Source organism: Camellia sinensis, chromosome 5, assembly GCF_055761805.1.
Source record: "Camellia sinensis isolate YWXY chromosome 5, ASM5576180v1, whole genome shotgun sequence".
Lineage (NCBI taxonomy): Eukaryota > Viridiplantae > Streptophyta > Magnoliopsida > Ericales > Theaceae > Camellia > Camellia sinensis.
Genome location: NC_138965.1, coordinates 125227319 through 125252713, shown reverse-complemented (window position 1 = coordinate 125252713; position 25395 = coordinate 125227319). Strand labels below are relative to the sequence as shown.

The 25395-nt window shown below is 31.8% G+C and overlaps 1 protein-coding gene across 1 annotated transcript; it reads right to left on the bottom strand.

Moving 5' to 3' along the window:
* Window positions 1-12662: 12662 nt before the first annotated feature.
* Window positions 12663-24744, bottom strand: LOC114315346 (uncharacterized). Its single transcript, XM_028261964.2, has 6 exons — window positions 24387-24744; window positions 20159-20688; window positions 18795-18987; window positions 17298-17362; window positions 15882-16092; window positions 12663-13189 (listed from the first exon to the last, which is right to left on the bottom strand). The coding sequence occupies exons 1-6, from the start codon at window positions 24576-24578 to the stop codon at window positions 12845-12847; spliced, it is 1536 nt and encodes a 511-aa protein (XP_028117765.2). The 5' UTR covers window positions 24579-24744; the 3' UTR covers window positions 12663-12844.
* Between the last annotated feature and the right edge of the window lie 651 nt (window positions 24745-25395).

Below are 25395 nucleotides of genomic sequence, written 5' to 3'. Positions count from 1 at the left end.
AAATGTGCCGAAGCTAACTCACTCACGTCCTAATACGGTGGACAACAGTAATCCACTCCACGTAAGCACGTATTCACATAAATACATATGAATTTCATCTCCGAATAATGACCATCCCGCGGCATTGCCAGAGTTCCAATTAGAAACAACAGCGATCAAGTGCTCTTCTAATAGGACTTCTAGGAACCTGTGGACTCAATCAACATCCTGGAAATTTAATCTCATATCCATATAATCACATAAGCATGTTATCATATAAGCACATATCATTCACACTTAAGTCCCTAGCAAGCAAGACAAACCCATTGTGGTACTAACCACTTCCCACATACCCAAAGTATTCAAACCCAGTACACTCTGATACCAAGTTGTAATGCCCCCAAATTATTACAATAAATCAAATCATTAAAACAGAATGTTGATAGAAATAATATGCTTTTATTTATCAAAGTTTGTATTACAAAAGATAACACATGTAGTATATATTCATTAATGTTCATCCAGAATCTATAGCATGTTGTGGACTCACCTTTTTCCTCACCCCGCCTTTCGGAAAGGGTTTGAAAAGAAGACCTCACAGTTCGGACTCCCGTGGTTCTGAATCTAGTCTCACAAGTACAATGTAAAACTGATAAACACCAAAGAGTCCAAATCCAACAAACCTTTTTGGAAAATCTATTTTAAATCAAATAATGCCAAAATTGGACTACTTTGTCAGATACAGAGTGGCCACCTAAATATTTTATTTTTAGAAAATTTAGGAAACCCTAACTTGTGCCAAAGGCCACGTGTCCGTCATCACCAAAGTTGCATCGGCTCGAGAACTTAGGTACGAGAGGGAAAGGTCCTGAAATGAGCACCCCCGCTCGCCCGATCAAAGATCGGCCTTTACTAATCATGATATGTTCTTTTATAAACATTATGTGTTCTTATTGCGGTTTTTAGGCTAACTTTACTATGTGACGCGCACAAGCAAGTATAGACTAGTCGCAAAACTTGGAACAATTCAACTTCATGTTTGTTTGCAAAAATGGTTTGAATTTGCCACCCTCAAGTGGGCTTAAAATGCACATTTGCCACCAAACATAGTGGCTTAAAACAGGATTTGCCACAACAAAGTGGGCTTAAAACTCACATTCGTTAAATTGTTCCAATTCAAACAACAAGCCTTCATCCATAAGCATTCATGCAGTTTAGCAAGTAAGCACATAGCCTCATGGCAAGCATGCGAAACATGGCAATATGGCAATCACACTCGTGCAAGTATACTAAAATGCAAAAACTTACCGAGTACTCCAAGCCAAAACAAAAAGTAGTTAGACAGATGCATGATCCTAACTATGTTAAGATGCCTAATGCAACACATGCAATAATGCAATCAAATTGGCTCGGCTATTTAATCATGATATTTGCAACACTTTGATAGCATGCATTGAAACACGTATTCAAGGAAGTATTGAATCTGCAATGCAATTTGAATGATGCGCCGAGCCTCGGTGCATGCAAGACAAATGAATGGATACAAACATGCAAGCATAAGGTATGCTAATTGAAACATGATCCCTAAACTAACCATCAAAAATGGTTAAATAAAAGGGAGAAAGACGTGGGGTTGGAAGACATGCACACGCACGCACACTTATTACAACATTACGCCCTCACGAAGGAGGGTCTGAATGAATAAGCACTAACTAGCTACGCTAAGCTAATTATTACAAAAAAAAACTAATTAACTAATTCTAGTTAACTATTTACAACAATTGAAACAAATTAACTAACCTATTCTAAGCTAATTAATTGTTACAAATTAAATTAAGCTAATTAATTACAAAACAGATTATTAATTAACTAAATAGTTACAACTAACTATCTAAACTAACTAATTATTATAACTCCAAATAATTAGATACAACTAATTAGATTAATTAAATATTACAACATAATTAATTATGCTAATGAAACAACTGAATGCATTTAATATGAACTTCAAGGAAGATGGATGGAGAGTGCATGTGCATCGCCTGAAAGCTGCTCTGTCTGCCCAGATTGCCTCTGTTCCACCTTCAGCCATTGCCTCTATTTCTGCAGAATTGCTTTGCTAACCAAACACCAAGGGCCGGCCGTGCATCACTGAAGCCCGGCCGGGCCTTCACAGGGCCAGCCATGCATTGATTTTGTGTACATTTTTGTTCTGTGCTCCAAGGTGAAACAGGGCAGATAGAGCATTTTTCAAGCTCTGTTTGCCCTCCCTTCGTTCTCTATCATAGGAAGGCCTCAAGAGAAGAAAGGACTCATTTCTAAAGACATCAATGAGCAATTGATTGCTTGATGCTTGAGGACATGATTTTGGACAAATGTTGATAAAAATGCAAAGAATAGGACCACCTCTCCCCCTTGTCATAGTATGAACTCAAAGAAGAAGGTTGCAACGCTTCAAGGATCATCAAAATGATATGGATTAGCATATGACGACTCTTGACACAAGTAACTTGGCATAACGTCTGACTAAGTTTAAGCAAATTAAAGCCATTTTCTTTAAGTGAGTTGAGCCAAGTTTTAAACCAATTGATTTAGTCCTTGCCATTCATTAGTCCATTTGTCCATGGTGATTAAGTCCTTTAAAAGGAGAGATGCGTCAAATGGGAAGTAATTCTTAACATGAAAGAGAGATTACACCGTTGACAATGAATCTCCATAGAGGTTAAGCCATTATGCGCAAAACTCTAGTTCATGTGTTGAATAACCATCAACCATTTGAAACAACTCTCAAATGAAAGTAATAAATGGTAAGTTGATTATTAAAGTGAGGCTCTTAACATGGAAATTAAGCAAAGAAGTGCTTAGAATAACATGCAACAAGCTACATATATGAACATATGAGACAACAAACAAGTTAATCAAAGCATAAGCTACTTAAATAAATTAAAATAGCCCTAAAACAGCCCGTAATAGGCAAAAAAAAAAGTAGCTAAAACATGTTTAAATGAGCAAAAAAGATAGGCAAAAACAAAAAGATACAAAGCTAGTAAACAAAGCTAAGGAGGGGTGGCTAACCCCTCCACTTTTGGGACTTCTAAAACATATTTTAGCTTCTGAAAATAGTCCAAAAACAGTCCAAAAATAGCCTCAAAACAGTGGCTAAAATCAAATTAAAAGAGCACCAAAAGATAGGGAAGAACAATGAGGTACAAAACTAGTAAGCAAGACTAAGGAGGGGTGGCTAACCCCTCCACTTTTGGAACCTTTAAATCACATTTTTTAGCCTTTTGAAACTCTGAAAATCAGTATATAAAGACAAGAAAAATAGAGGAGGAGAGTAGAAGAAGATGAAAGAAGAAGCTATACCTTTGAAAGAGAGGTAGGCTCTTACTTAACAAACTTGATTCCAACACCCTTAAGTCTATGAAACTTAGGTTGAAATCTCAGCAAAAAGCTCCAAGAACAAGCTCCAATGATGTATGTATTGTGTATGTATATCTAAAAAGAGGTTTGAGGGTCCAAGAAGGAAGGAAGAGGAAGGAGGGTCTTTTTAGCTCTTCAAAGCCTTTGGAAAATTTTGCCTACGTTCTAGGTTATGAAGATATGTTGTAAATTCTCTACAAGAAAGCTTCAAATCCAAGCTTTAATGGTTTATGAAGGATGAAAGTTGATTTGGAGAAGAAAAGAGGCTTGAAGGTTCAAGGAGGTTCATCAATGTCAAAGCCTCTTGGAAGGTTTTTCTAACCTTGAATTCTAAATGCAAGAGCTCTACTTGTAGAATTTGAGCCAAAAATATCAAAAATATCTTCAAACAAAGATATTTGTTCAATTCTTGCCAGCTGTCTATCTGACACCACTAAGACTCGGGCGGCCTTCCAAACACACAGCCGAGCCTAAAAGGAGTGCTCGAGAGAAGTTTTCATCAAAGCCTGCCCGGGCATCGGTGAAGCCCGGCTGGTTATACATAGACCCGGCCAGCCCTCAAAATCTGCATTCAGGCCCAACTTCAAACTGACATATCTCCTTCATCCGAACTCTTTGGCCCGTCATTCTTGAATCTAAATTGAAGCCCTAGAAGTCTACTTTCCTACGAAGGTAGCCTCACATCAAAATTCTAAGTGTTCTAAAAGATATGCCTATTTTAGTGAAGGTTGCTCAGTTTTGGATTAACCAGATTGATGCCTATCTTCAACTAGCTAGGTTTCTTCCCTCCCCTCCAATTGTCTCCAACTCCAAACCTATCAATAAGATGTTTTGAAAGATTTTTGAAAGAGTTCACTCCCTTCCATTGATTTCCACTTTGTCCTTGTTTGGTTTACCGAAAAGTGCAATTTTTAACGAAATGCGAGCCTCGGAACATCGTAGAAATATTTTCAAAAATATTTTGAAAGAGAGGGTTTTGAGGTCTAAAATAGTTTGGCCCAAATGGGATGCAAGGTTTGGGATTAGAGCTTGAATCCAAATTTCTTCACTGAGAATTCAAAAGATTGCACAGTGTAACTTTCATCATCGGGTGTTCGGAATCAAGCGCCCAAATCTTAAAGGCGGTCAAAAATGGGGTGTCTACACATGTACTATCAGTTAATAATCAACAAAAATAAATGCCCTATGGGCTTACACCTTTCCAAGACATTGCTTGATTACAACAAAAAAGGGTGTCATAAACTCTGTACATATAAAGCCCTTGACTTGAATAAACATTGAGTACAAAACAACAAAATAGAGCATCCAGCTCCTAGGTCCTCCCAAGCTACCTCATTGAAGGAAGCATGTCATCGGTACTTGAAAATGGTATCCCAAAGTAGGGTGAGCCAAAGCCCAGTAGAAACAATTTAACACAGTATATGAGAATTAATGAGATATAAGTATGATGCACATTTTCATTGTCCTACCACAAAATCTCTATAACTTTCTCCATAACCATGGTATGCCAAACTTACATTTCATTCCATTCATTTTAGTCCAATATATATATATATATATATATCCACTACATTTAATCTACTCAACAGAGGAAACACCTTACAGGTTTTTAACAAATTAAAATCATCACATAATACATTTACTTATATTTGCCATTTTATGGAAATTTCGTCCGCGGGAATCGGCACCCATGTATACAAATGGTTTTCGGGACTTTCACCCTGGACACACATGCCAACTTAGTTCAATTGAGTCCATCCCATTTCTTCTCCTCCAAACATGGAGTACATCCTCTTTCTCCTCCTAAATATCATACATATACAATGTATATCATTCATAATCATATTCAATGATAATGGTTAAAGGATTACTTTCAATTCGCCTAATCCATATACAATGTCTACAACAATCAAGACTATCCTCTACCGATTGCCCAAAACAGTTATCTCTAAACAAATGTGCAATCTTTGTAACAGATAATTCATCAAATTTTCATAAGTGAGTGATTAAACAAATCTAACAACACCATTCATGTATACATCCTCCCAATTTCACATTCCCCATACCAATTTCATTATTTGCACAAAATAATTATCTCAGACATTTTAAGGCAAAACTCCTCATTTTCCAAATATCAACACAAAGGCCAAAATCAACTATTTTGACACATGATAACCTTATATCCAAACTCTATAATCATTTATATAACAGCCACATAGAAAACCCTCCTTTCAAACTTGAACCCAAACCCTAGGTTTGCTCAAAACATCCCCAAATTCCACCATCTTCGCACAATGACCTATAACCAAGTTAAAATCCATATTAAGGTGGAGAGAGTCCCTACCTCAATTTTAGAAGACCAATAGAGCAAGCACAAAACTCCAACGACGCCGAAACCAAATTTCAATCGGATCAAAGTGAAGCTCCCAAGATGCTCTACCCTTTTTCCAAAGGCACTAGGGCGGAGAGATCAACGGATCTAGGAGAAAATGTAGAGAGAGAAAGTATTTTAAAGAGAGAGAGTCTCACTTTAGTGTTTTTGGAAGAAAAGATCTGAAAAAGTGATGTAAAAAATCATTTTCACAATCTGATATACACACAGTCCGCTTGAGCACAAGATTTGATGCTCAAGCGTCAAATACAAAAATTTGTTCTGCTCGAGCGTAGAATACACACCTCCAGTACTATTGCAGACAATAGGCAAACCGCTCGAACGCAAGAAAGATAGCCCAAGCGCCCACCCGCTCGAGCGTAGGAAACGCCGCTCGAGCGTGAAAAACACCTCTCCAGTACTTTTGCAGACGTGCAAAGCACTGAAAGTTTGCAAAGCCCGCTCAAGCGCAGAAAGGGCCACTCGAGCGGAGGACCAAAATTTTGGGCAACACAAGGTTTGAAAACCAAGCAACCAACCTGTTCCAAACACACTCAACGCGTCCAAATAACCAAATTTAAGTAAGAATAAGGAGAAAAGAAAATGAACAACATTTAGAAACCCTAAATCCACGTCCGGACTACCACAAGCGTCGGGTCAAAACTATATCGCTATATGTTTCAAAAACAAAATGGTTGTTATGTGATATTTTTGAAATAGACAATGAGAAGGAAATGTGAACCGTCTATATTGTTGAAAGACTTGGATGATTTTGAGAAAAGTACTTAAGTAAATATACCATGGTTACAAACCGTCACATTATTTATATAGTATGAGTTGAAGCATTCTTGATCATAGTTATCTCTAAGTTGTTATTGTTTTGGATCATGTTGGGATCCTTACTAGATTTTATGTTAATCCCATGTTGCTAATCTTTTTTTAGGTGAATGTCAAGAAGTGTATCAAGATCGAGGATCTTCTTTATTTGGTGGTCATGGGGCCTTTTATTTGTTGGCGGAATGCCGTTTTTGTAAAAGTGTTGAACCTTTCCTTTTATATGTAATGATGTGAGCCTACAGGCAACTTATTTAATAGTATCTCTTATTGCATTCATTATGCATTCGAAAGAGGGAATCTTCATTTATTTATCGTTGTTAATGTATAGAACTTCCGTATGTTATCTCTGAAATTGTATTATAATAATGAATTTGGTAATGACATCTGTGAAATAAAAAGTGGGGCGTTACAAAATTTCAAATTTAATCTTATACATATCAAACAACTTATTTTTAATTCAGCATTTAAATTTTTATCAAACAACTTTTCATCTTTAAAAAATCAGTATTCAGTTTTCAATACTTTAATTTTAAGTTTTCAGTTTTCAACTTTCAGCTTTATCAAACACCACCTTAGAGCTCAAATAAATAATGCCTTAGTGTACATTGGTGTGTAAGTTTTGTGTGTTATTATATTGAGAGTTGTTTCAATAGGTCATTAGGTATCTAAATATAATAGTGTCTAGAGTTACGATATGAGATAGGAAACGAAACAGATCTATGTTGAGCCTGATCTAAAGAATGAAAGGTTGAGGGTAGCTACCTCTAAAAACTGAAAACTTGTCAATGCTCGAGTCCTACGCTGGCTACGTTTAGGTAACGGTCAAAACCTTTAGATACTATTCTTATTTTGAAAGCAAAATGGGTCTAAAATTAAACAATTCAAATTGTAAGAATATGAGTGGTATTAAGAATGGAAGTTTAGCTAAGTTTCTCCTCCTCCCTTCTGTCAGCTCTAGATCTTCCTTGTTTCTCCTCCTCTACCTTTCGCCGTAGCTGCCACCACCACATCGCCACCATAATTGCCAAATTGAATGACCAAATTGAAACTAGACTTAAACTGTAGAGGACCATATTGTTTAAATTAAAACTATAGAAACTAAAAGGGCGAATTACAGTAACGGTCCCTATAATTTGAGTATTGTATCACTTTGGCCCCTAACTTTTCAACTGTGACACATTTGATTCTGAATTTTAAATCTCATTCCAAATAAGAACAATTGAAGATACTATTGCTGAATTTCAAGAGCAAAGTTGTCAATTTGATAAAATATAAACTAATTTGACAAATATAAATGTCAAAAAAATATTTTTTTAATTTTTAAAAATATTTGTACCCACTAAAAATAAAATTATATAAAATTGATAATTTTTTTAGACATTTATTTATTTATTTATTTTTATCAAATTAATTTTTATTATGTGTTTGGACGATGATAATGTAATGGGTGGTTGTTTTTATTTTCATTAAATTAGTTTCTATTTTTTCAAAAATCAAATATGGCGACAACTTTGATATTATTATTAAACCAACCTATTAAATAAAAGGGTAAATTCCAAACACACCCCCTGAGGTTTACTTAAATTACAAATTATCCCTTATGATTCTAGAAATTACATTATGCCCCCTAAGATTTCTAATTTCATAACAAATAGGTCATTTTATTTATAAATCAACAAGTTATTTAACAGTTTTTAATAATGTTAAAATTTTATTTCAATTAATAATTCAGATAATTTTATTATTGTATAGGTGAATAGTTAGAAATTCATTTTTTAATTAATTTTGTTAAATAAAAATTCTGACAGGAAGGTATTTGTAATTTTTCAAACTACAGGGGGCAATTTGTAATTTAAGAAAACCTTAGGGGGTGCATTTGTAAGTTACCCTAAATAAAAATATCCAAAACTAAAAATATTTCATATATTAAATATATCAATTACACATTAAAAGTCTAATAACCACCCATTACATGATCATTATCCAAACACATAATAAAAATTAATTTGGTAAAATAAATAAATAAATAAATATCTAAAAGATTTATTAATTTTACATAATTTTATCTTTGGTGTGTAGAAATTATTTTTAAAAATTCAAAAATATTTTTTCGACATTTATTTTTGTCAAATTAGTTTATATTTGATCAAATTGATGACTTTGCCCTTTAAATTTAACAATGGTATCTTCAATTGACCTTATTTGGAATAATATTTAAAATTTAGAGTCAAATGTGTGACAATTGAAAAGTCGGGGATCAAAGTGACATGAGTTCCAAACTATAGGGACTGTTAGTGTAATTTGCCTAAACTAAAATAAAATTTGAATTAAATTATAGAGTGAAAAGTGTAAGTAGCCCTAATTTAATTTTAATGAATTCATTTTAAATACCAAAATTTTGTTACTGCATGCCATGTCAGTTTGTACAAAATATTTTTTGCGTAGCCTTTTTATCTTTATTTTTATTTTAACTATTATTGTAACAAGAAAGGGAAGAAATTGTCACCAGCTCATAAATCAGTGCACCCCAATCATGTTTGTGAGTGGCATTGCATTTGTGAAGTCCTTTTCTCACTAAACTGACTCTTGAGTTCCCTTTCCAATAAGCATAGGGTATCCTATCAATCCACTTCACTCTGTGGTTGCCTTCTTCTAGATCCTTCTTAAAGGTTTCCCATAGCTTTATCTTCAACTCTGGCCTGCCAAACACAATATTTATTGGAATATTGTTACTGAATTACTCTATATAAACATTTAAATGTATATTAATATATATTTTTGCTGATCCAAAAAAAAAATTTAAACACATATATATAAAGAATGATATGTTTTATTTATAAAATGATCACTACCGTGCTATTATGATAAATGTGTTTTGAAAAAATAAAAATAAAATGAATAGTATTTTCCAAACATTAATGCTACCTAATGTTGTTAAATAGATGTCACCATATTTTTTTTAACCTCTTTTGAGAATCTATATAATAAATGTTATGGGTACATATCCAACTCGCCATTTTAAAAAAATAATAATAATAATAATAAAAATAATTGATGAATGCATTATTTTTAGATGAGTTGGACTTCTCTCCAATGCACTAGCTATGGAATATTTGTGGGTCCTACAATACGTGAGGTCTATTGTGAGGTCCATAGGTCTCTCATGACCGATGCACTAGACAGGAGAGATAGCGAATCTAATATTTGTGCATCGTGTTTAAGGTTTGTCAATCTGACAATATCAATAAGATACACAGGTCTCTCGCAATCAATGGACTAGACCGAAGAGATAGTGTATACAACATCTATGCATTACATTTGTCATGTGCAACAATATTATTATTACATAAGGAAATAAGGAAAAAAAAGCTTTACCAACCCCAAAAGGATCAATCAGGAAAAACAATGTCCAAAGTTGAATTACTTCCACAGTAATGAAGCATTGGAGGCACTTTCTTGGCGATCACTGGGTTGTCATCACACTCAAACATGAAATCCAAGTCTAGTAACTTACCAGGATACAATCTCAACGACTGCAATACGCCCTACACAGTGTACACATCTCTTGTTTGGTACACCCACCTCAACTTCTTCACATAAACTCTTCCATTCACTATCACTATTCTCATATGTGGGTTGCTTTCAGCGCTTTCCACCATTTGTTTGGTGATTCCTTTTTCCTTCCATGGATTTAAGTCTTGTTGGATCCACCGAAAGTACTTTGGGCACGCCTTGGATGATGATGATTCTTCATCTTTGACTACAACTGGAGAATTTTCCGGGCATGTGATGGAACAGTTGATCCCAATTGGAGATGTGGTGGAAGTTATGGAGGGTAGAAATGTCTTTTGCAACGAAATGTCTGTATTAGGGGACTGGAAAGACAAGTAACAAGAAAGTATAAATTATCACACAGGTCTAAAATGATATGTGACTATTTGTCCGTCTAATGGTCTTTTGTGATTTGTCTACTATTATTTTTTTATTAATATTTCAAAATGGCAAACGCAAGGAGTGACTGGAGGAGGGAGAGGGATACGTGACTATTTGTCCGTCTAATGGTCTTTTGTGATTTGTCTACTAGTATTTTTTTATTAATATTCCAAAATGGCAAACGCAAGGAGTGACTGGAGGAGGGAGAGGGAGAGGGAGAGGGAGAGGGGTGGGGGGGGGGGGGCGCGTCGCTGTTACATCCATCTATATAAGCTCAACTAGTATATGTAGATTTGTTACTAGATTTATAAGTTGTAAAGACTTGACCCCTCCACCCATGACTCAACTTTGTCATTTTGTTTGAAACATTGAGTTACAGTCATGCTATATATAATACACAATAGATATATCATACATAATTTTCGTTTAAATTATTGTTAATTATGAATTATTGTGGTGTTTATTTATAGGCCATGATGGTGATGGAACTAACAAATTATAAAATCAAAATTAATTACATCTCATTATAATATTTTGATTATGTTTCAAAGTAATATTTGGTATGACCCGTCGTGGTGGTTTTTGTTAAGACCAAAATGACCTTCAATTATGACTTTAATTAGTGTGATTATAACTAATATGAAATGTATTTATATGTTATTATTTTTTTATCTTATATTTTGTATAAAGTGTAAATGAAATCTATAGTTTTTTTTTTTTTTTTTTTTTTTTTTTTAATGTTATACATTTGGTCCCCTCTTAACAAATTTTTTGCGTCCGCCAAGACCATGTAAAAATTTAATTGAACATAGGCTAGTGTGAAACTTTCAAAAAATGAAATAATATGCATTTCGTAAGTCATAACTAAAATAAAAAATAAAAAGGAAAATACCATTCATTGAGAGTTGGAGAAAAATATTTACATATTAATAATAAAATTTGCTACATTAAAAGTCCGAACTCATAAATTTTTTCATGGAATTGATATTTATTTTTTTAACTAACCACTGATTTGTTATTACTCCAATAAAAAATGATCAACTCTGTCATTTACAATAATTTATGATAGATTTTATTTTTTAATAGTTCGTTAGGGTGTCTGTTGTCCTCGTTCATAAGGCTTTTCTCTTATCCTAAAATATTTCCACACAACAACCTGCATTAAAATAATTAATTTTTTAATTGAGAATTGGAACATTGTGGGATGAATGGCATTTACATTTTAGTGATGGAAATCGGGAAAACTAATGAAACTAATAATTAAAATATTTACATTTGTTAATTAATGAAATATGGTACCTAACATCCTTTCTCTTAGGAAACTAAATTAGGCATTATTAAGAGGTGAAATACCAATAAATCTTAAATAGTAATCTTATAAATTTTTTTATTTTATTTTTATTTTTTATTTTTTTGTTTTATGAACCCAAATGGCTCAAATGTGAGTTTTTTTTTTTCATAATGTTAAAATTATTAAATGTAACACTTCAAAAAAACTCTCTAGTGTATTTTTTCCAAACATAACACTCCAATCTAACACACACACACAAAAATTTAGTATACTTTTTCTAAACGTAACAATCCAATCAATATAACATACTAAAAAACTCCTTAGTATACTTTTCTCAAACATAACAACCTAACATTCTAAAAAAAAATATTTAGTGTATTTTTTTCAAAACGTAACATTCTAATCAATGTAACACACAAAAACTCTTAGTATACTTTTCCCAAACTTGTGACTCCAATGTAACACACTAAAGAATTTCTTAGTATACTTTTCTCAAACGTAACAGCGTAACATTCCACAAATACCCTTTAGTATATATATATATATATATATATATATATTTGTTACAAACGTAACGCTCCAATCAATATAATATGCAAAAACTCCTTAGTGCATTTTTTTTTCTCTAAACATAGCACTCTAATATAACACCAGAAAACCAAACTAACAGAAATGTAGATTTTCACGCTCGACAACTAACACTTCAACCACCAATTTGTCCAAAAAGAGTCTTTCACACCTCACCTTCTATTCCCACCCAAAAATGAATCAAAAAATTTGAAAAATGAATTATAAAAAGGCATTCACTTAAACTCAAATGACACCAAATTAAATAAATATAACTTTCTAAAATAAAAATGATTAATTGGTTAATAAGAAAACTCTTAGAACTAAATGGATCAACATTCAAACATATGGGATTTATGGATAAACTTTCCTTATCAATAACTACTTAGAAAATGATTGCAGAAGAAAATTGTCTTCAAATTTTTTAAATTGGTCTCTTCCAATTATCTGTTTTCACTAGCCTCCCACCTCTCCACTTGCTTTGCTAGATTTGATTTCCTCTCAAGAAAAGATTGAAGAGTTGTAGGATCATAAGGTGGAGGCATGGTACATGGGCTCGTATCCGCTGGACCGCTCACCCTAGAACTCATCTTAAACGTCTTCTCCAACTCGGGTCCAGAACATGCCATTGTCTCTAAGCACACTTCAACTGATCCTTCTGGTACAGTTGGTTTGTATTTCAAAAGTTTTCCATATTCATATAGCAAATGAAACATGTAGTCATATACATTCTTCATTTTTAACTCCTCTTGAATGAACTTGCTCCCAGCCTTTCCAATCTCCTGAACCTGTGAATCATAATGGAGACACACATTACAATACTTGGTAAAAAAATAAAAAAAAAAACCTTTTAAATTAGTATCAATCCTATGAACTATGAAAAAATATGTAAAAATTTATTCAAAACTTGAATGTAATGTGGGCCACATTCAGGTGAATTTATTTTATGCATTTTTGTACTCGATCAATAGGAAAAAAGCAACACACATTATAATTTAGACATTAATCGATCCCATCACATTATAATAACATCATAATATTACAAAGTAAGGGAGGGGACTTGAACATCTAACTTCTCCTGAGAGAGTGTAGGAGAGAGTGTAGGAGTGATGCCATCATGTCCAAAGGCCATTGGCACAAAGCGATTACATGTTTAAACTACTGATAATCTACTAATGATATTAAATTTTTAGACAAATTACAGAAATGATCCCTATAGTTTACCCGTGGTTTCATTTTGATCCCTCTACTTCTAATTGCGTCAATTTTGCCCCTACAGTTTGGTTTTTGGCTCTATGTGGTCCAATAGTTAACAGTTGTTGGGTTTTTGGACGGAAACTCACGCGTGCCTTGCATGCACATGACTTGCAAGGGCAAGGTTGTCATTTCGATACCCCCCACCCATTTTCCTCAATTCTGCAACTGATACAGGGCATATATATGTACATGATATATTACGTATGTGGGTTGAGGGCAAGATGAAGAAGAGGAGAGAAAGAAAATGGAATCAATCTGTTGCCAATGTAAGTTGAGGGCTTGAGTATGAACATCTTGGACTGAGAATAATTCTTCAAAAAGGTTTCTTGGTTGTCCTTGATATGGAGTAAGTTAATATATATATATATATATATATATATTTCCTTTGTTGAATCATGCTCTTTTGAATTTTTTTGGTAGTTTAATAAATGCAGATATGGAGTAAGTGAAAATATATATATTTATCCTTTGTTGAATCATTCTCGTTTAAATTTTATGTTGTTTGATAAATGCAGACTATGAGTGCTTGTGGGTTCTTCATGTGGGTTGATCCTCCTTCTGGTGCCCGAGTTTAAGAGGTGATTAATGAATTACTTAGAAGAATTGGGGTCATTGAAGACCAGGTCTAATTGCATAGAGGAAGAGAAATGAAGCTGCTGATCTTTGTCGTGATGTCATGGATATTTTTCTTATGGTGCAACCTCACAACAGAGCAAGATGGTGAAGTTGCTGGTAGCAACAATGACAATGATTCGACATAAACTAGGTTGCTTTCTTTTTTGTGTATTTGGGAATGGGAATGAGAATTGTAGATGTAGGTGTTTCATGTTTTAATGTTTTGAATTTGGATTGTGTTAGTTTTGTGATCAATGCTAGAATAGCATATGCAATGATAACCATGTGTAATGTTGTCTGAATGGCTAAATGAAATGGTTTTTGTATTTTTGTGAATTGCAATGCCATTTGAACATTATGTATTGAATTTTGTGAGCTTTGTGATCAATTTTAGACTGCAATTGGATTACATACAAATGTATAATGTATTGTGATTTGGTAATATTGACTGGCATTTCCAAAAGATAGAACAATACAATGACAAAAGTCAATAAGAATATGTTAGCTATATTGTGTTTTGATGATTAATTAGATTATGTTTTGATTTTAATATTGACTGGCATTTCCAAAAGATAGAACAATACAATGACAAAAGGTAATAAGAATATGTTAGCCATATTGTGTTTTGATGATTAATTAGATTATGTTTTGATTTTGTTCATGATAAATTAAATTGATCGATATAATATATTTTATCCATATGAATTTAATCTATTTTCTTCTGATGCTACCATGTTCTTGGAGGCCAATATGCAGCTTAAACATGCCCAAAACAGAATCAGAACTGAGCCAAAATAGCACCAGCACTGAAGCATGATTTGGCCAGCCGTACAGGTCTTTTGGCTAGCCGACAGATATTTTGGCTGGCTTGGATAGATTTTGGACAGGCAAAAGAAGGAAATTTGGTAGTAGCGGTCGTTCGGGAGGATGACTGGCCATGGTATTTTGGCCCAAATTTGCACCAGTTCAGTTATGGGGGGTGTCGAAATGACAACTTTGCCCTAGCAAGTCCCGTGCGTGCAAGGCACGATGGGGCTTCCGTCCAAAAGCCCAACGACTATCAACTATCGGACCACATAGAGCCAAAAACCAAACTGTAAGGACGAAATTTATGCAATTAGAAGTAGAGGAACCAAAATGAAACTATTGGTAAACTATAGGGACCATTTCTATAATTTGTCTTAAATTTTTAGTGATTTTAACACGTGATAACTTGATATGTTACTTCTTGTAAATAAGGTGAGTTTTATCTACTTTTTCAAGAATACCACATTAGCTATTTGCCCATCTAATTGTACGAAATTATGTATTTTCATGGTTCATTTAAAAAAAAAAAAAAAAAAAAAAAGAAGAAGAAGAAAAAGAAAAAGAAAAAGAATAATATAAGAAAATCATAAAATACTATTGATTGGCTATGCAACCATATGGTGTTTGAAAAAATTAGATCATTTATGTTGTAACTATAACCCATATAGCAAAAATGCAATGAACAGAAAATAAAATATTAGTAGGCTCAACGGTTTAAACTGTTAAGCCCAATGAACTAATTTGCAATAAATATTTTTAGTTGGTAATTGCGAATCTTGTATTATAGAGAAATTTAATTACCTTTTGCGGGTGTTTGTTTCCCCAGTTGACTGCAGACTTGATAGATTTGCACATATTGTTCTCGTTGATTGGCCAGTAGTGAATTGAGGGTAATAAACTTCTTGTGAAGAAATCGTAGTAATGCGGTGTAACCAGCAGACTCATAGAATCACATGCAAGAATATATTTTTCGCTCACAGACCACGCATTTCCTTCAGCATAAATCTTGTATCTGTGTGACATTAGTTTTAAAAAAAATGAGAGGAATGATGAAAAGGAATGAAATAAAATATTTGGTACAAGATTTTATTGTTAGGGGTTAAACCTTTTGTACGCAGGGACGAAATTAAAATTTTATTATTGAATGGTCAAAAGACGAATAAATTATTTTTTCAAGATACACATAAACATAAATGTATGTACAATATAAATTATATGTACATAGAAAAAAAATTAAACACTATAGAAGCCATCTCTAATAAGATGAAGAAGTTTATTGGTGTAAAATAGAACAAAAATGCTAGATGAAAGAATAATAAGAGATATATTTTTTATACTGGAGTCATTTTATGCTTTTTTTATAGTGAAATTCATCAATGATTAATTTTGTACCATACTTAGCATTAAAAACAATAAATGACTAACAATAATAAGGCCTTGTTTAAGAATATATTATTTTTATAATTTTTTAACTTTTTATGAAAAGATACGTAGAAAAATAGAAAAAAAAAAATGTGATCACTTATAGTGATTTTTTTGATTTTTTAATTAAAACTAAAAATTATCAAACAAGATCAAGTGTCTAAATAAACTATTTAAAATGAGTTAAAATAACTCTAATTTTTTTTTTTCCTAGATTTTTTTTTTTAGATCGGTGTTAAAATGGCTATTAGAATGAGGTATTCAATGAGTAACTATCACTTATGAATACATGGATCAAATTCTAACAAAAAGAATATGAGAATTAAAAAATTGAATATCTCTTACACTATTGTGTCCTCATCTTGAAAGAGAATAGAGAGAGAAAAAAAAAAATATATATATATATATATATATATATAGAATGTGTAGGAGTTATTTTGGGCTCATTAGTTTTCTGTGTTGGAGAGAAAATATGAAAGAAGTTTTTGTCTACAACAAAAACAAATAAAATAACAAATTAAAAAAAAAAAAATTGGTTTAACACTAGCATTACTAATTTAACCTCAATAATATTGTGCAATATTACCAATTTATCTTCAAGCTTAGGCCTAGCCAAGCTATAGCTTCGTCTCTTTTATGTTATGCACGAGAAGCAAGTTATACTGTGCAAGTACTATACTGTGCAAATACAACTCAAAGTAAGACATCAGGCTAGATAAGATAGTGTCTCATTTACCAAAGCAATTCGAAATTTAAGGCACAAATGCTAAAATAAATAAGGATTTAGTTTCCTACCTATGAGTGCATTGTTCTGCTAAATCCGTACTTTTATACCTCTCTTTACGTGCAAGTTCCCAATCCTGCAAAATTGCTAAATGCAATGAAATTGAGATCTAAAAAATAAAAGATAAATTATATAAATAGTTTTTATAGTTTACACGATATGTTAATTTGGTCTATATAATTTTAATTTGCTCAATTTTGTCCCTTAATTTAACGGATTGTATCATTTTAATTTAATAAATAACAGTTGTTAAGCTAATTTAACGGAAGGTTAAACAATGTGCCAATTTGGTATACATGGACTAAATTGACACATCATGTAAAGTACAGATACCAAATTGATACATTGTTTAACCTTCCGTTAAATTAACTTAACAACCATTATCTATTAAATTAAAAAGACATAATCCGTTAAATTAAGAGGTAAATTCGAACAAATTAAAAATACAGAGACTAAATTAACACATTGTGTAAACTACATGGATTATTTGCATAATTTCCCTAAATAAAAATAAAAAGAAAATAAGAAACAGAGTATTATTCAAAAAGAGGATAGTGATATATTTGGAATTTCAATACATTTTCTTAGAAATATATCCTAGAACTATGTTGTGTCTGCTAAAGCATAGTTTACTTTTCCTTTTTTTTTTTGTTTTTTTTTACTCGGTCCCCGTGTCTTGCACATATTGTCTGCTTTGGCATTCTGACTACACGGTTTTGTTTCTCTCCCGCTGGGGGAAAAGGCCTATGCAAGGTAAGAGGAGTCAGCCTACTTATAAGGTGGGAAAGTAGTCCCCTCACAGACCGATGTGGGACTTCCCGCACAATAGCCCCCAGTCGCGCTGGCTCTGGTCACCCCGGAAGGAGTTCCCACAGACGGCGCCAAATAAAACCACCGGTCCTCGTGCCTTGCACATATTGTCTGCTTTGACATTCCGACCGCACGGTTTTGTTCCTCCCCCACTGGGGGAAAAGACCTATGCAAAGTAAGAGGAGCCAGCCTGCTTATAAGGTGAGAAAGTAGTCTCTCACAGACCGATGTGGGATTTCCCGCACATGAGATGTTCTTTAAAGTTTGAAATCTTAATTCTCACTCCTTTGTGTTTAGTGGTAGAAATATCATGTAAGAATAATAGTAGTGCCCAGCCCGGTTATAACATTACTTACTAATAATACAGCCCGGCTATAAATGCACCATTTTTTACTATATTTTTTATTCCTTGCTCATAAAAACCAGATTCACATCAAATTGATTATGTGAGACCCACTTCCAGTTGATTATGACAGTGTAAAAGTTCGGAATCATCCTTTATATTTTCAACTCTTAAATTTTAAAATGTTGGTAATACGATCAAATTAAAACACGAAGTGAAATTTGGGCATTTAAATATTTTCCATAAAATTTGAAGGATCAAAATGAATTTTTATAAAAATAAAGGGTGAGAAGTTAATTTTACATCGATTTAAGGATTGTCTAATTTTGTAACAAGAAAGGGAAGAAATTGTTACCAAATCGTAAATGAGAGCACGCCAATCATGTCTGTCAGTGAGATTGCATTTGAGAAGTTCATTTCTGACTAGACCTGTTCTTGGGTTCCCTTTCCAATAAGCATAGGGTATCCTATCAATCCACTTCACTCTCTTGTTGCCTTCTTCTAGATCCTTCCTAAGGGTTTCCCATGGCTTTATGTGGATCTCCGGCCTGCCATTTCCAAAAATATTCAAGAATATTACTTAGATTAGAAATTTATAAATTTTATTTTAAAATATTAATATTTATTCAAATTCATTCTATATATAAATTTTACAATATTCTGATTCAATCTCTATCATGCATTCAAATTTTAGGTACAAATAAGTCCCAATTTTAAATTCACAGGCTTATTGCAAAAATATAAAAGAAATTGTTACTGCAATAGTTTATGATTTAAAATACACCTGTCTATATAAATAATATTGTAAATTCAAAAAAAATGTTAAGAATTTAAAATGTAGAGATCAGATTCATTCTGAATGTGATCCTAACCATACTAATTTAAAATTTATAATATAAGTTCAAATTTTGTACGCTTTTTAAGTTTTTTTTTTGGGTATGTAATTTTTTTTAAACAATTATTTATCTCACTGCACATATGTCACCAATTTTTTAATCTGATGTGAGTTTTTACATAACAAAGGAAAATATTATACATAATTTGATTGCTTGAATGATTTTTTTAGTCACTAAACACAAAAATAGAAGTTGTACGTAATTTTTATTAATATGTACTTTGTTACTTTTGTGTCTGATGATTAAAAAATAAAATGAAAAATTTATTTATACATAACATTACTCATTCTATCTAAAAAATAATTATTAATTCATTAGTTTCTAGATGAGTCAGCCTCCCTAATACACAAACTCTGAGAAGCTTGTAGATCTCAACACTTTGGGTCCATTATGGGCCCAAAAGTTTCTCATACACAATGCATTAGAACAGAGAGATAGTAGATCCAACATTTATACATTACATTTCTTGAACATGTTACCTATTTTCATAGTAAATATTATGTAAAGAGTTATGATAATCTATAATTTAAAAATAAAATTGTATATTTTTGTGATAATATTACGTATTTTGTGATTTAATAATGTTTGATGAAAACATGTGCAATGGATAATTTTATTTATGAATCACAAATTATCATAAGTTTATTAGATAGTTACATAACATTTGTCATAAAAATACGTAATATATACTTAAAAAAATACGTAATAATGTACCTATGTTGTGGTAGTGACTCTTTAAAGAGCTATATACCAAAGAGATTTCAATAACAATATTACTCCTACTTAAAAACAATTAATAAGTAAATAAAAAGAGAAACTTTACCAACCCCAAAAGGACCAATCAGGAAAAACTATATCAAAGGTTGAATCACCCCCACAATAGTGAAACATTGGAGTCACATTGTTGGCATTTGATCCACCATAGTCACTCTTTTGAATCACTGGTTGATCTCCGCACTCAAACATGATATCTAAATCTGGTAACTTTCCAGGGTATAACCTCAACAGTTGCAATATGCCCCAAATATTGAACACATCTCTTGTTTGAAACACCCACTTCAACTTCTTCCAATATACTCTTCCATTCACTACTACTATTCTTATGTATGCTTTGCTCCCAGCACTTTCCACCATTTCTTTAGTGATTCCTTTTTCCTTCCATGGATTTAGGTCTTGGTGGATCCATCGAAAGTACTCCGGGCATGTCCCGGACGACGATGAGGATTCGTCTGATTTGTTTGTTGCTGAAGAATGAGTCGGACATGTGATGGAACAGTTGATTCCGTGCAGATATGTATCAGAACTATTAGAGGGTAGAATTGTCTTTTGAAGTGAAATACCTGAAATAGTAGGCTGGAAAAAAACTAATAAGAAAGATAGAAATATATATACACACCAGTGGTTGGTAAAAGCACGATGTGTTTACAGTTTTGTATTTAAAATTTTGAATAGTTTGATAATTAAGAAAAACTTATTTGTAATAATTTCAGACAGTTTCATGAATGAGAAAAATTATCTTACAAGTTATTTTAGATGTGATAGTTACTATTGGATTGTAAAAAAGTAAACAAAGAAAGAGACAAAAGGAGTAATGGAATCGATATATACTTTCACAAGTCATTACTAAAGAGGGAAGAAGTGTAAATTGTAGAGTATAATATCCCGATCAAACAGCCAGCGAAGGGGATGAGCAGAATAGGGAGTCTATTGGACACGGCTCAACTAGGAGACTTTTGGAACAACTGTAGTGAAGAAGGGGTTTTGAGCCAATCCGATCCCGTCTGTCTTGGATTCCTTACCCAAGTGAGAACTGTGCCCTGCGCTGAAAGAGTGGACTTACATCACCTTTTTCCTTGTACCCCCACTTCACGCTGTGATTATGTTAGTTTGATCTTTATAGTTTAATTGAATTAATTTTATTTTTGAAAATTTCGTATTGTGTCAATTTAGTCAAATTGATAATATCTTTTAGCAATTAGACTAAAATCAAAAGGTATAATAATTCATTCACTCATTCTCCCAAAGTATATTGAAAGATTTCCGAGAAGCTTCTACTTACACCACATACAAAAAATTGCTTACACCCTTTTCTTAATTACATCCTCTTTCAAATTTGGGATTTTACACTTTATTTCATTACACTCTCCTTAATCCCAAAAGTATCCCCATCCCCAACATCTCATCCTCTCTTTACATCATTAGTATTCCAAATCGTAACTCAATAACCACCTCTCCTCCATTTCAATCACCTCCAATGGCCTTTCCCACACCGCAACCACCACCCCTGTAACCCCCAACTACCACGACCGACAATTTTGCTGTCCCCCAACCACCTCAATTTGGGGTTTTATTTTTTTAAATCTTAATACTTTTTGGTAATTTTGTTTAGGGATATAATTGTAATAAAATAAAATAAAAAATAAGGGGGTAAGGAGAAAATTTTGTTGTGTAAAGGCTCCTAGATTTTCATCCAATTTAAATAGTTCATTCCATTTTTAATGGACTATTTTATTCTTGATTTTTGTTTGATTTCTTAACAGTTGTTATCATTTGGACAAAATGCACACAATTTCAAAAAAATAAGGAACAAAATTTATAAAATTGATAAAATTAAGAGAACCAAATTAACACAAGCAAAAAATTATAGGGACTGTGGGTTTTATTTGACCAAAAAAAAAAAAAAAAACAAATGGCCAACCACGTCATTTTCATGAATTTATGATAGATATTATTTTGCATAATTAGTTAAGTGTCACTATCCTCATTTCTCTCAGGTCCCATATCTTAAATTCTCTCTTCACAATAGTGTTAAAAGAATTTCCTTTGTCATCAATTTATAAGTTAGCTTTTTATTAGCTTTATTTATTTATTTTTATTTTTTTTAAATTATGTCAAAAGATTTTACTTTTAAAGTTGGTCTAGACTAGACAATCCTCAAAATTATTTCTTTATTTATTTTTAAGTTCACTAAAAATGAAAATTAACCAAATTTTGTTGAAATTTTTTATGAAAAAAAGTTTAAATTTTTTGAACTTTTTTAAAAAAATTTAAATTTATAGAAATGTCTAAAAAAAGAAAACATAAAAAATGACCAAGCTAAAGGAATCCTAAAATTTTTAATTGAGAGTTGTGGCATCCTTGTGTTTGGTTAGTACTTGAAAGATAGAGACTGAGAGGATGGAAATAAAGATTCTCCTGTAACTATTAAATTAACAACATACATGCAACTGAAGGGATGGTTATTTGTGGGGTCACTTTTGTAAAAGCATCATTTTTAAAGTTTTCAAAAGTCATTATTATTATGGAAAAATCACAAATTAAAGTACATGATTAAATATTACATACTTTTTATTAAAATATTTTTAAATTACAAAAATATGTAATTTTATTTTTAAATTATAAAATATGATAACATTATCACAAGATTGCGTAATATTTATTAAAAAATATATAACAAAATAAATAATCAGATACATACATACAGAACGTTTGTTAAAGGAGGTGATTATTCCAACCTTTAGGTATTGATATTGTTGCTGCATCGTTCAAATAGTTTTCTAATAGGAAGAAGACGAATTCTATGACTAAAGTTTATTTTTTTTAATTGGAGAATATTGTTCGGTTTATATGGATTTATTACGGAATTTATATCAATAATTTGAACCATTTAATATGTAGTGTTCTTTGAATATTTCATCCTTAAAAAAAATCACGTTAATCAGATATTGAATGTCACTTGATCAAATTACATTTGCATCAACAATTTATTATTAAATTATAATTACCGTTAACACAATATAATTTGATCATGTGTTTATTGATATACAATAAACATGAGGTTTTACATATTAACAATTTCGATTATTAATATAAATTTTATAATGAGCCATAAGACCCAACAACACCCTCTGAAAAGTTTAGCTTTTTGATTTTTTAACATGGGTTAAAAAGCTTAGTTTGGGAAGATTTTTTGACTTTTTGACTTTTTTCGTAAGAGAAAAGTGTAATGATTATGAGTTAGATGTGATATTTTATTTGTTTTGACTAAAATAACCTATTTTATCTTTTGTGACTATTTTAACCACAAATCAACTTGCCAAACACCACCTTAATATTGCTCATTAAGCTAATATTGCCCAAAAAGAAGTTTTTCCTTCACTAATAGCAGTGTTTTGGTTTACTTATTTTACATGTAACCACAATCCCAATTCCCAAGGTAGATTCATGGAATATTCATATATGATAGTGAGTTGAACAAAAAGAAATGGATTGGCAACACGTTTGATTTTTAGATGAATTTAAAAATTAAAAAAATTTAACATATATTTGTAAAAATAAAAATAAAAATTTATTACGGACAAAATTTTGGAAAAAAATATGAATTGTTTAAATGAAATCTCTTTCACACACACACAACTTTTGAACCGATTCTTACAAAATAAATTTTGAATAACTACAATTACTAATAAACTAAAGGTATGAGTTAAGTTTAAAAAACACCAGCAAAAATCAAATTCTCTAGTTTTTTACTCACCCAGATATTCAGGACTTGTTTAGTTTGCATCTCAAAATACAAATTTTAAGAAAAATTTTCAAAAGTTTGTTTGATTTAAATTTTAAAATTTTTTTTTTCCAAAATCACACACACTCTCTCTTCTTTACACATCAATCAATCACTTTTTCTCTCTCCCTCCTCTTTTCAATTATTTTTTTTCTTACACACATCTATTTAGCTATAACAAAATATCAAATCATCTCAAACTATCAAACTATAAAACTATTTTCAAAATATACAACCAAACAAATCAAAAAAATTTCTAAACTCTAGGAATTTTTTTTTTTTTTTTTGAAAATTTATCTCATAATACAAGCTAAACACACGCTCAATGTCTGTTATTGGCATCTCTACACTTTGTAGCCTCTTCTTTTGATTCATGGTGAGTTATATGATGTTAATTCAAGGGTGCATGGAGAAAAAGCAATATATAAGAGAAGAAAAGAAATGGATTGGTGATTTTTCCGGAAAATGAGGTTGTGGAAGAGAAACTTACAGGGACAACATCAATCCAAAGGAGGGATATAAAGGCACCAATCAAGAGGATGAGGAAGACCATGATGGAAGCTCTCACTGGAGCTCCGGCCTTCATCGGCAGCTCAACCATCTTTGATAGAAACACACTGCATATCCTTGCTCCATGCAACAGATAACCATGGTTTGCATGATGAATATTTTCTTCTTCCATAGCCAAATTTTCTTTCCTCCAAACATTTCCCTTCACCACCCCCACCACCACTACTACTAGCCTTTTACCTTAAGATCATCAATCAACAACGTCTTTTAGACTCCATTGACTTGACTTATTAAACCAAGAATTGAATAAATCAAAAAAATTAATTGTTGCCATCAATAGGGAAAAAAAATGGAATGAATAAAGAATTATGCTATATGTACCAATTAATATACTAACTAGTGTACCAATTGATGATGGGATATAATTTAAGAAGTTTTTAAGATTTGTAATGTAATTAATAAATAAAATTAATAATAATATCATAACTAATTTTAATACATTAATTAATACACTAATTAATATATGTAACACCACCAATGAATAAAATCAACATCTAGGGTCAATAATGGTGAGCAAACCAGTTTATGTTGTTGCAATGTGTGGTGCAAATTTTTTTTTATTTTTATTATTTGCAATTGGGCATCTCTACCTAAAAGTCCTCTCTCTCTCTCTCTCTCTCTCTCTATATATATATATAAGAAAAATAAAATTTTTAGGGAGAAGCATTTTAGGAGATCCAAACCCTTATTTTAAAATTATTAAATTTTTTTAATTTTAAACAATTAAGAAAATTCTCATTAGTTAGCTTCTATTTATCTTTTATTTTACAATCACATATCAGGAAAAGAAAGAAAAAATAAATTGTTTCACTTACATAAAATGAATCTTATGCTCTTATTTATGTAAGTAAAATGAGATTTTTAGTAAGAAGCCTTATGATCAATATCTCATACTCATTTTTTTTATTACCTTAATTTTAAACAATTAA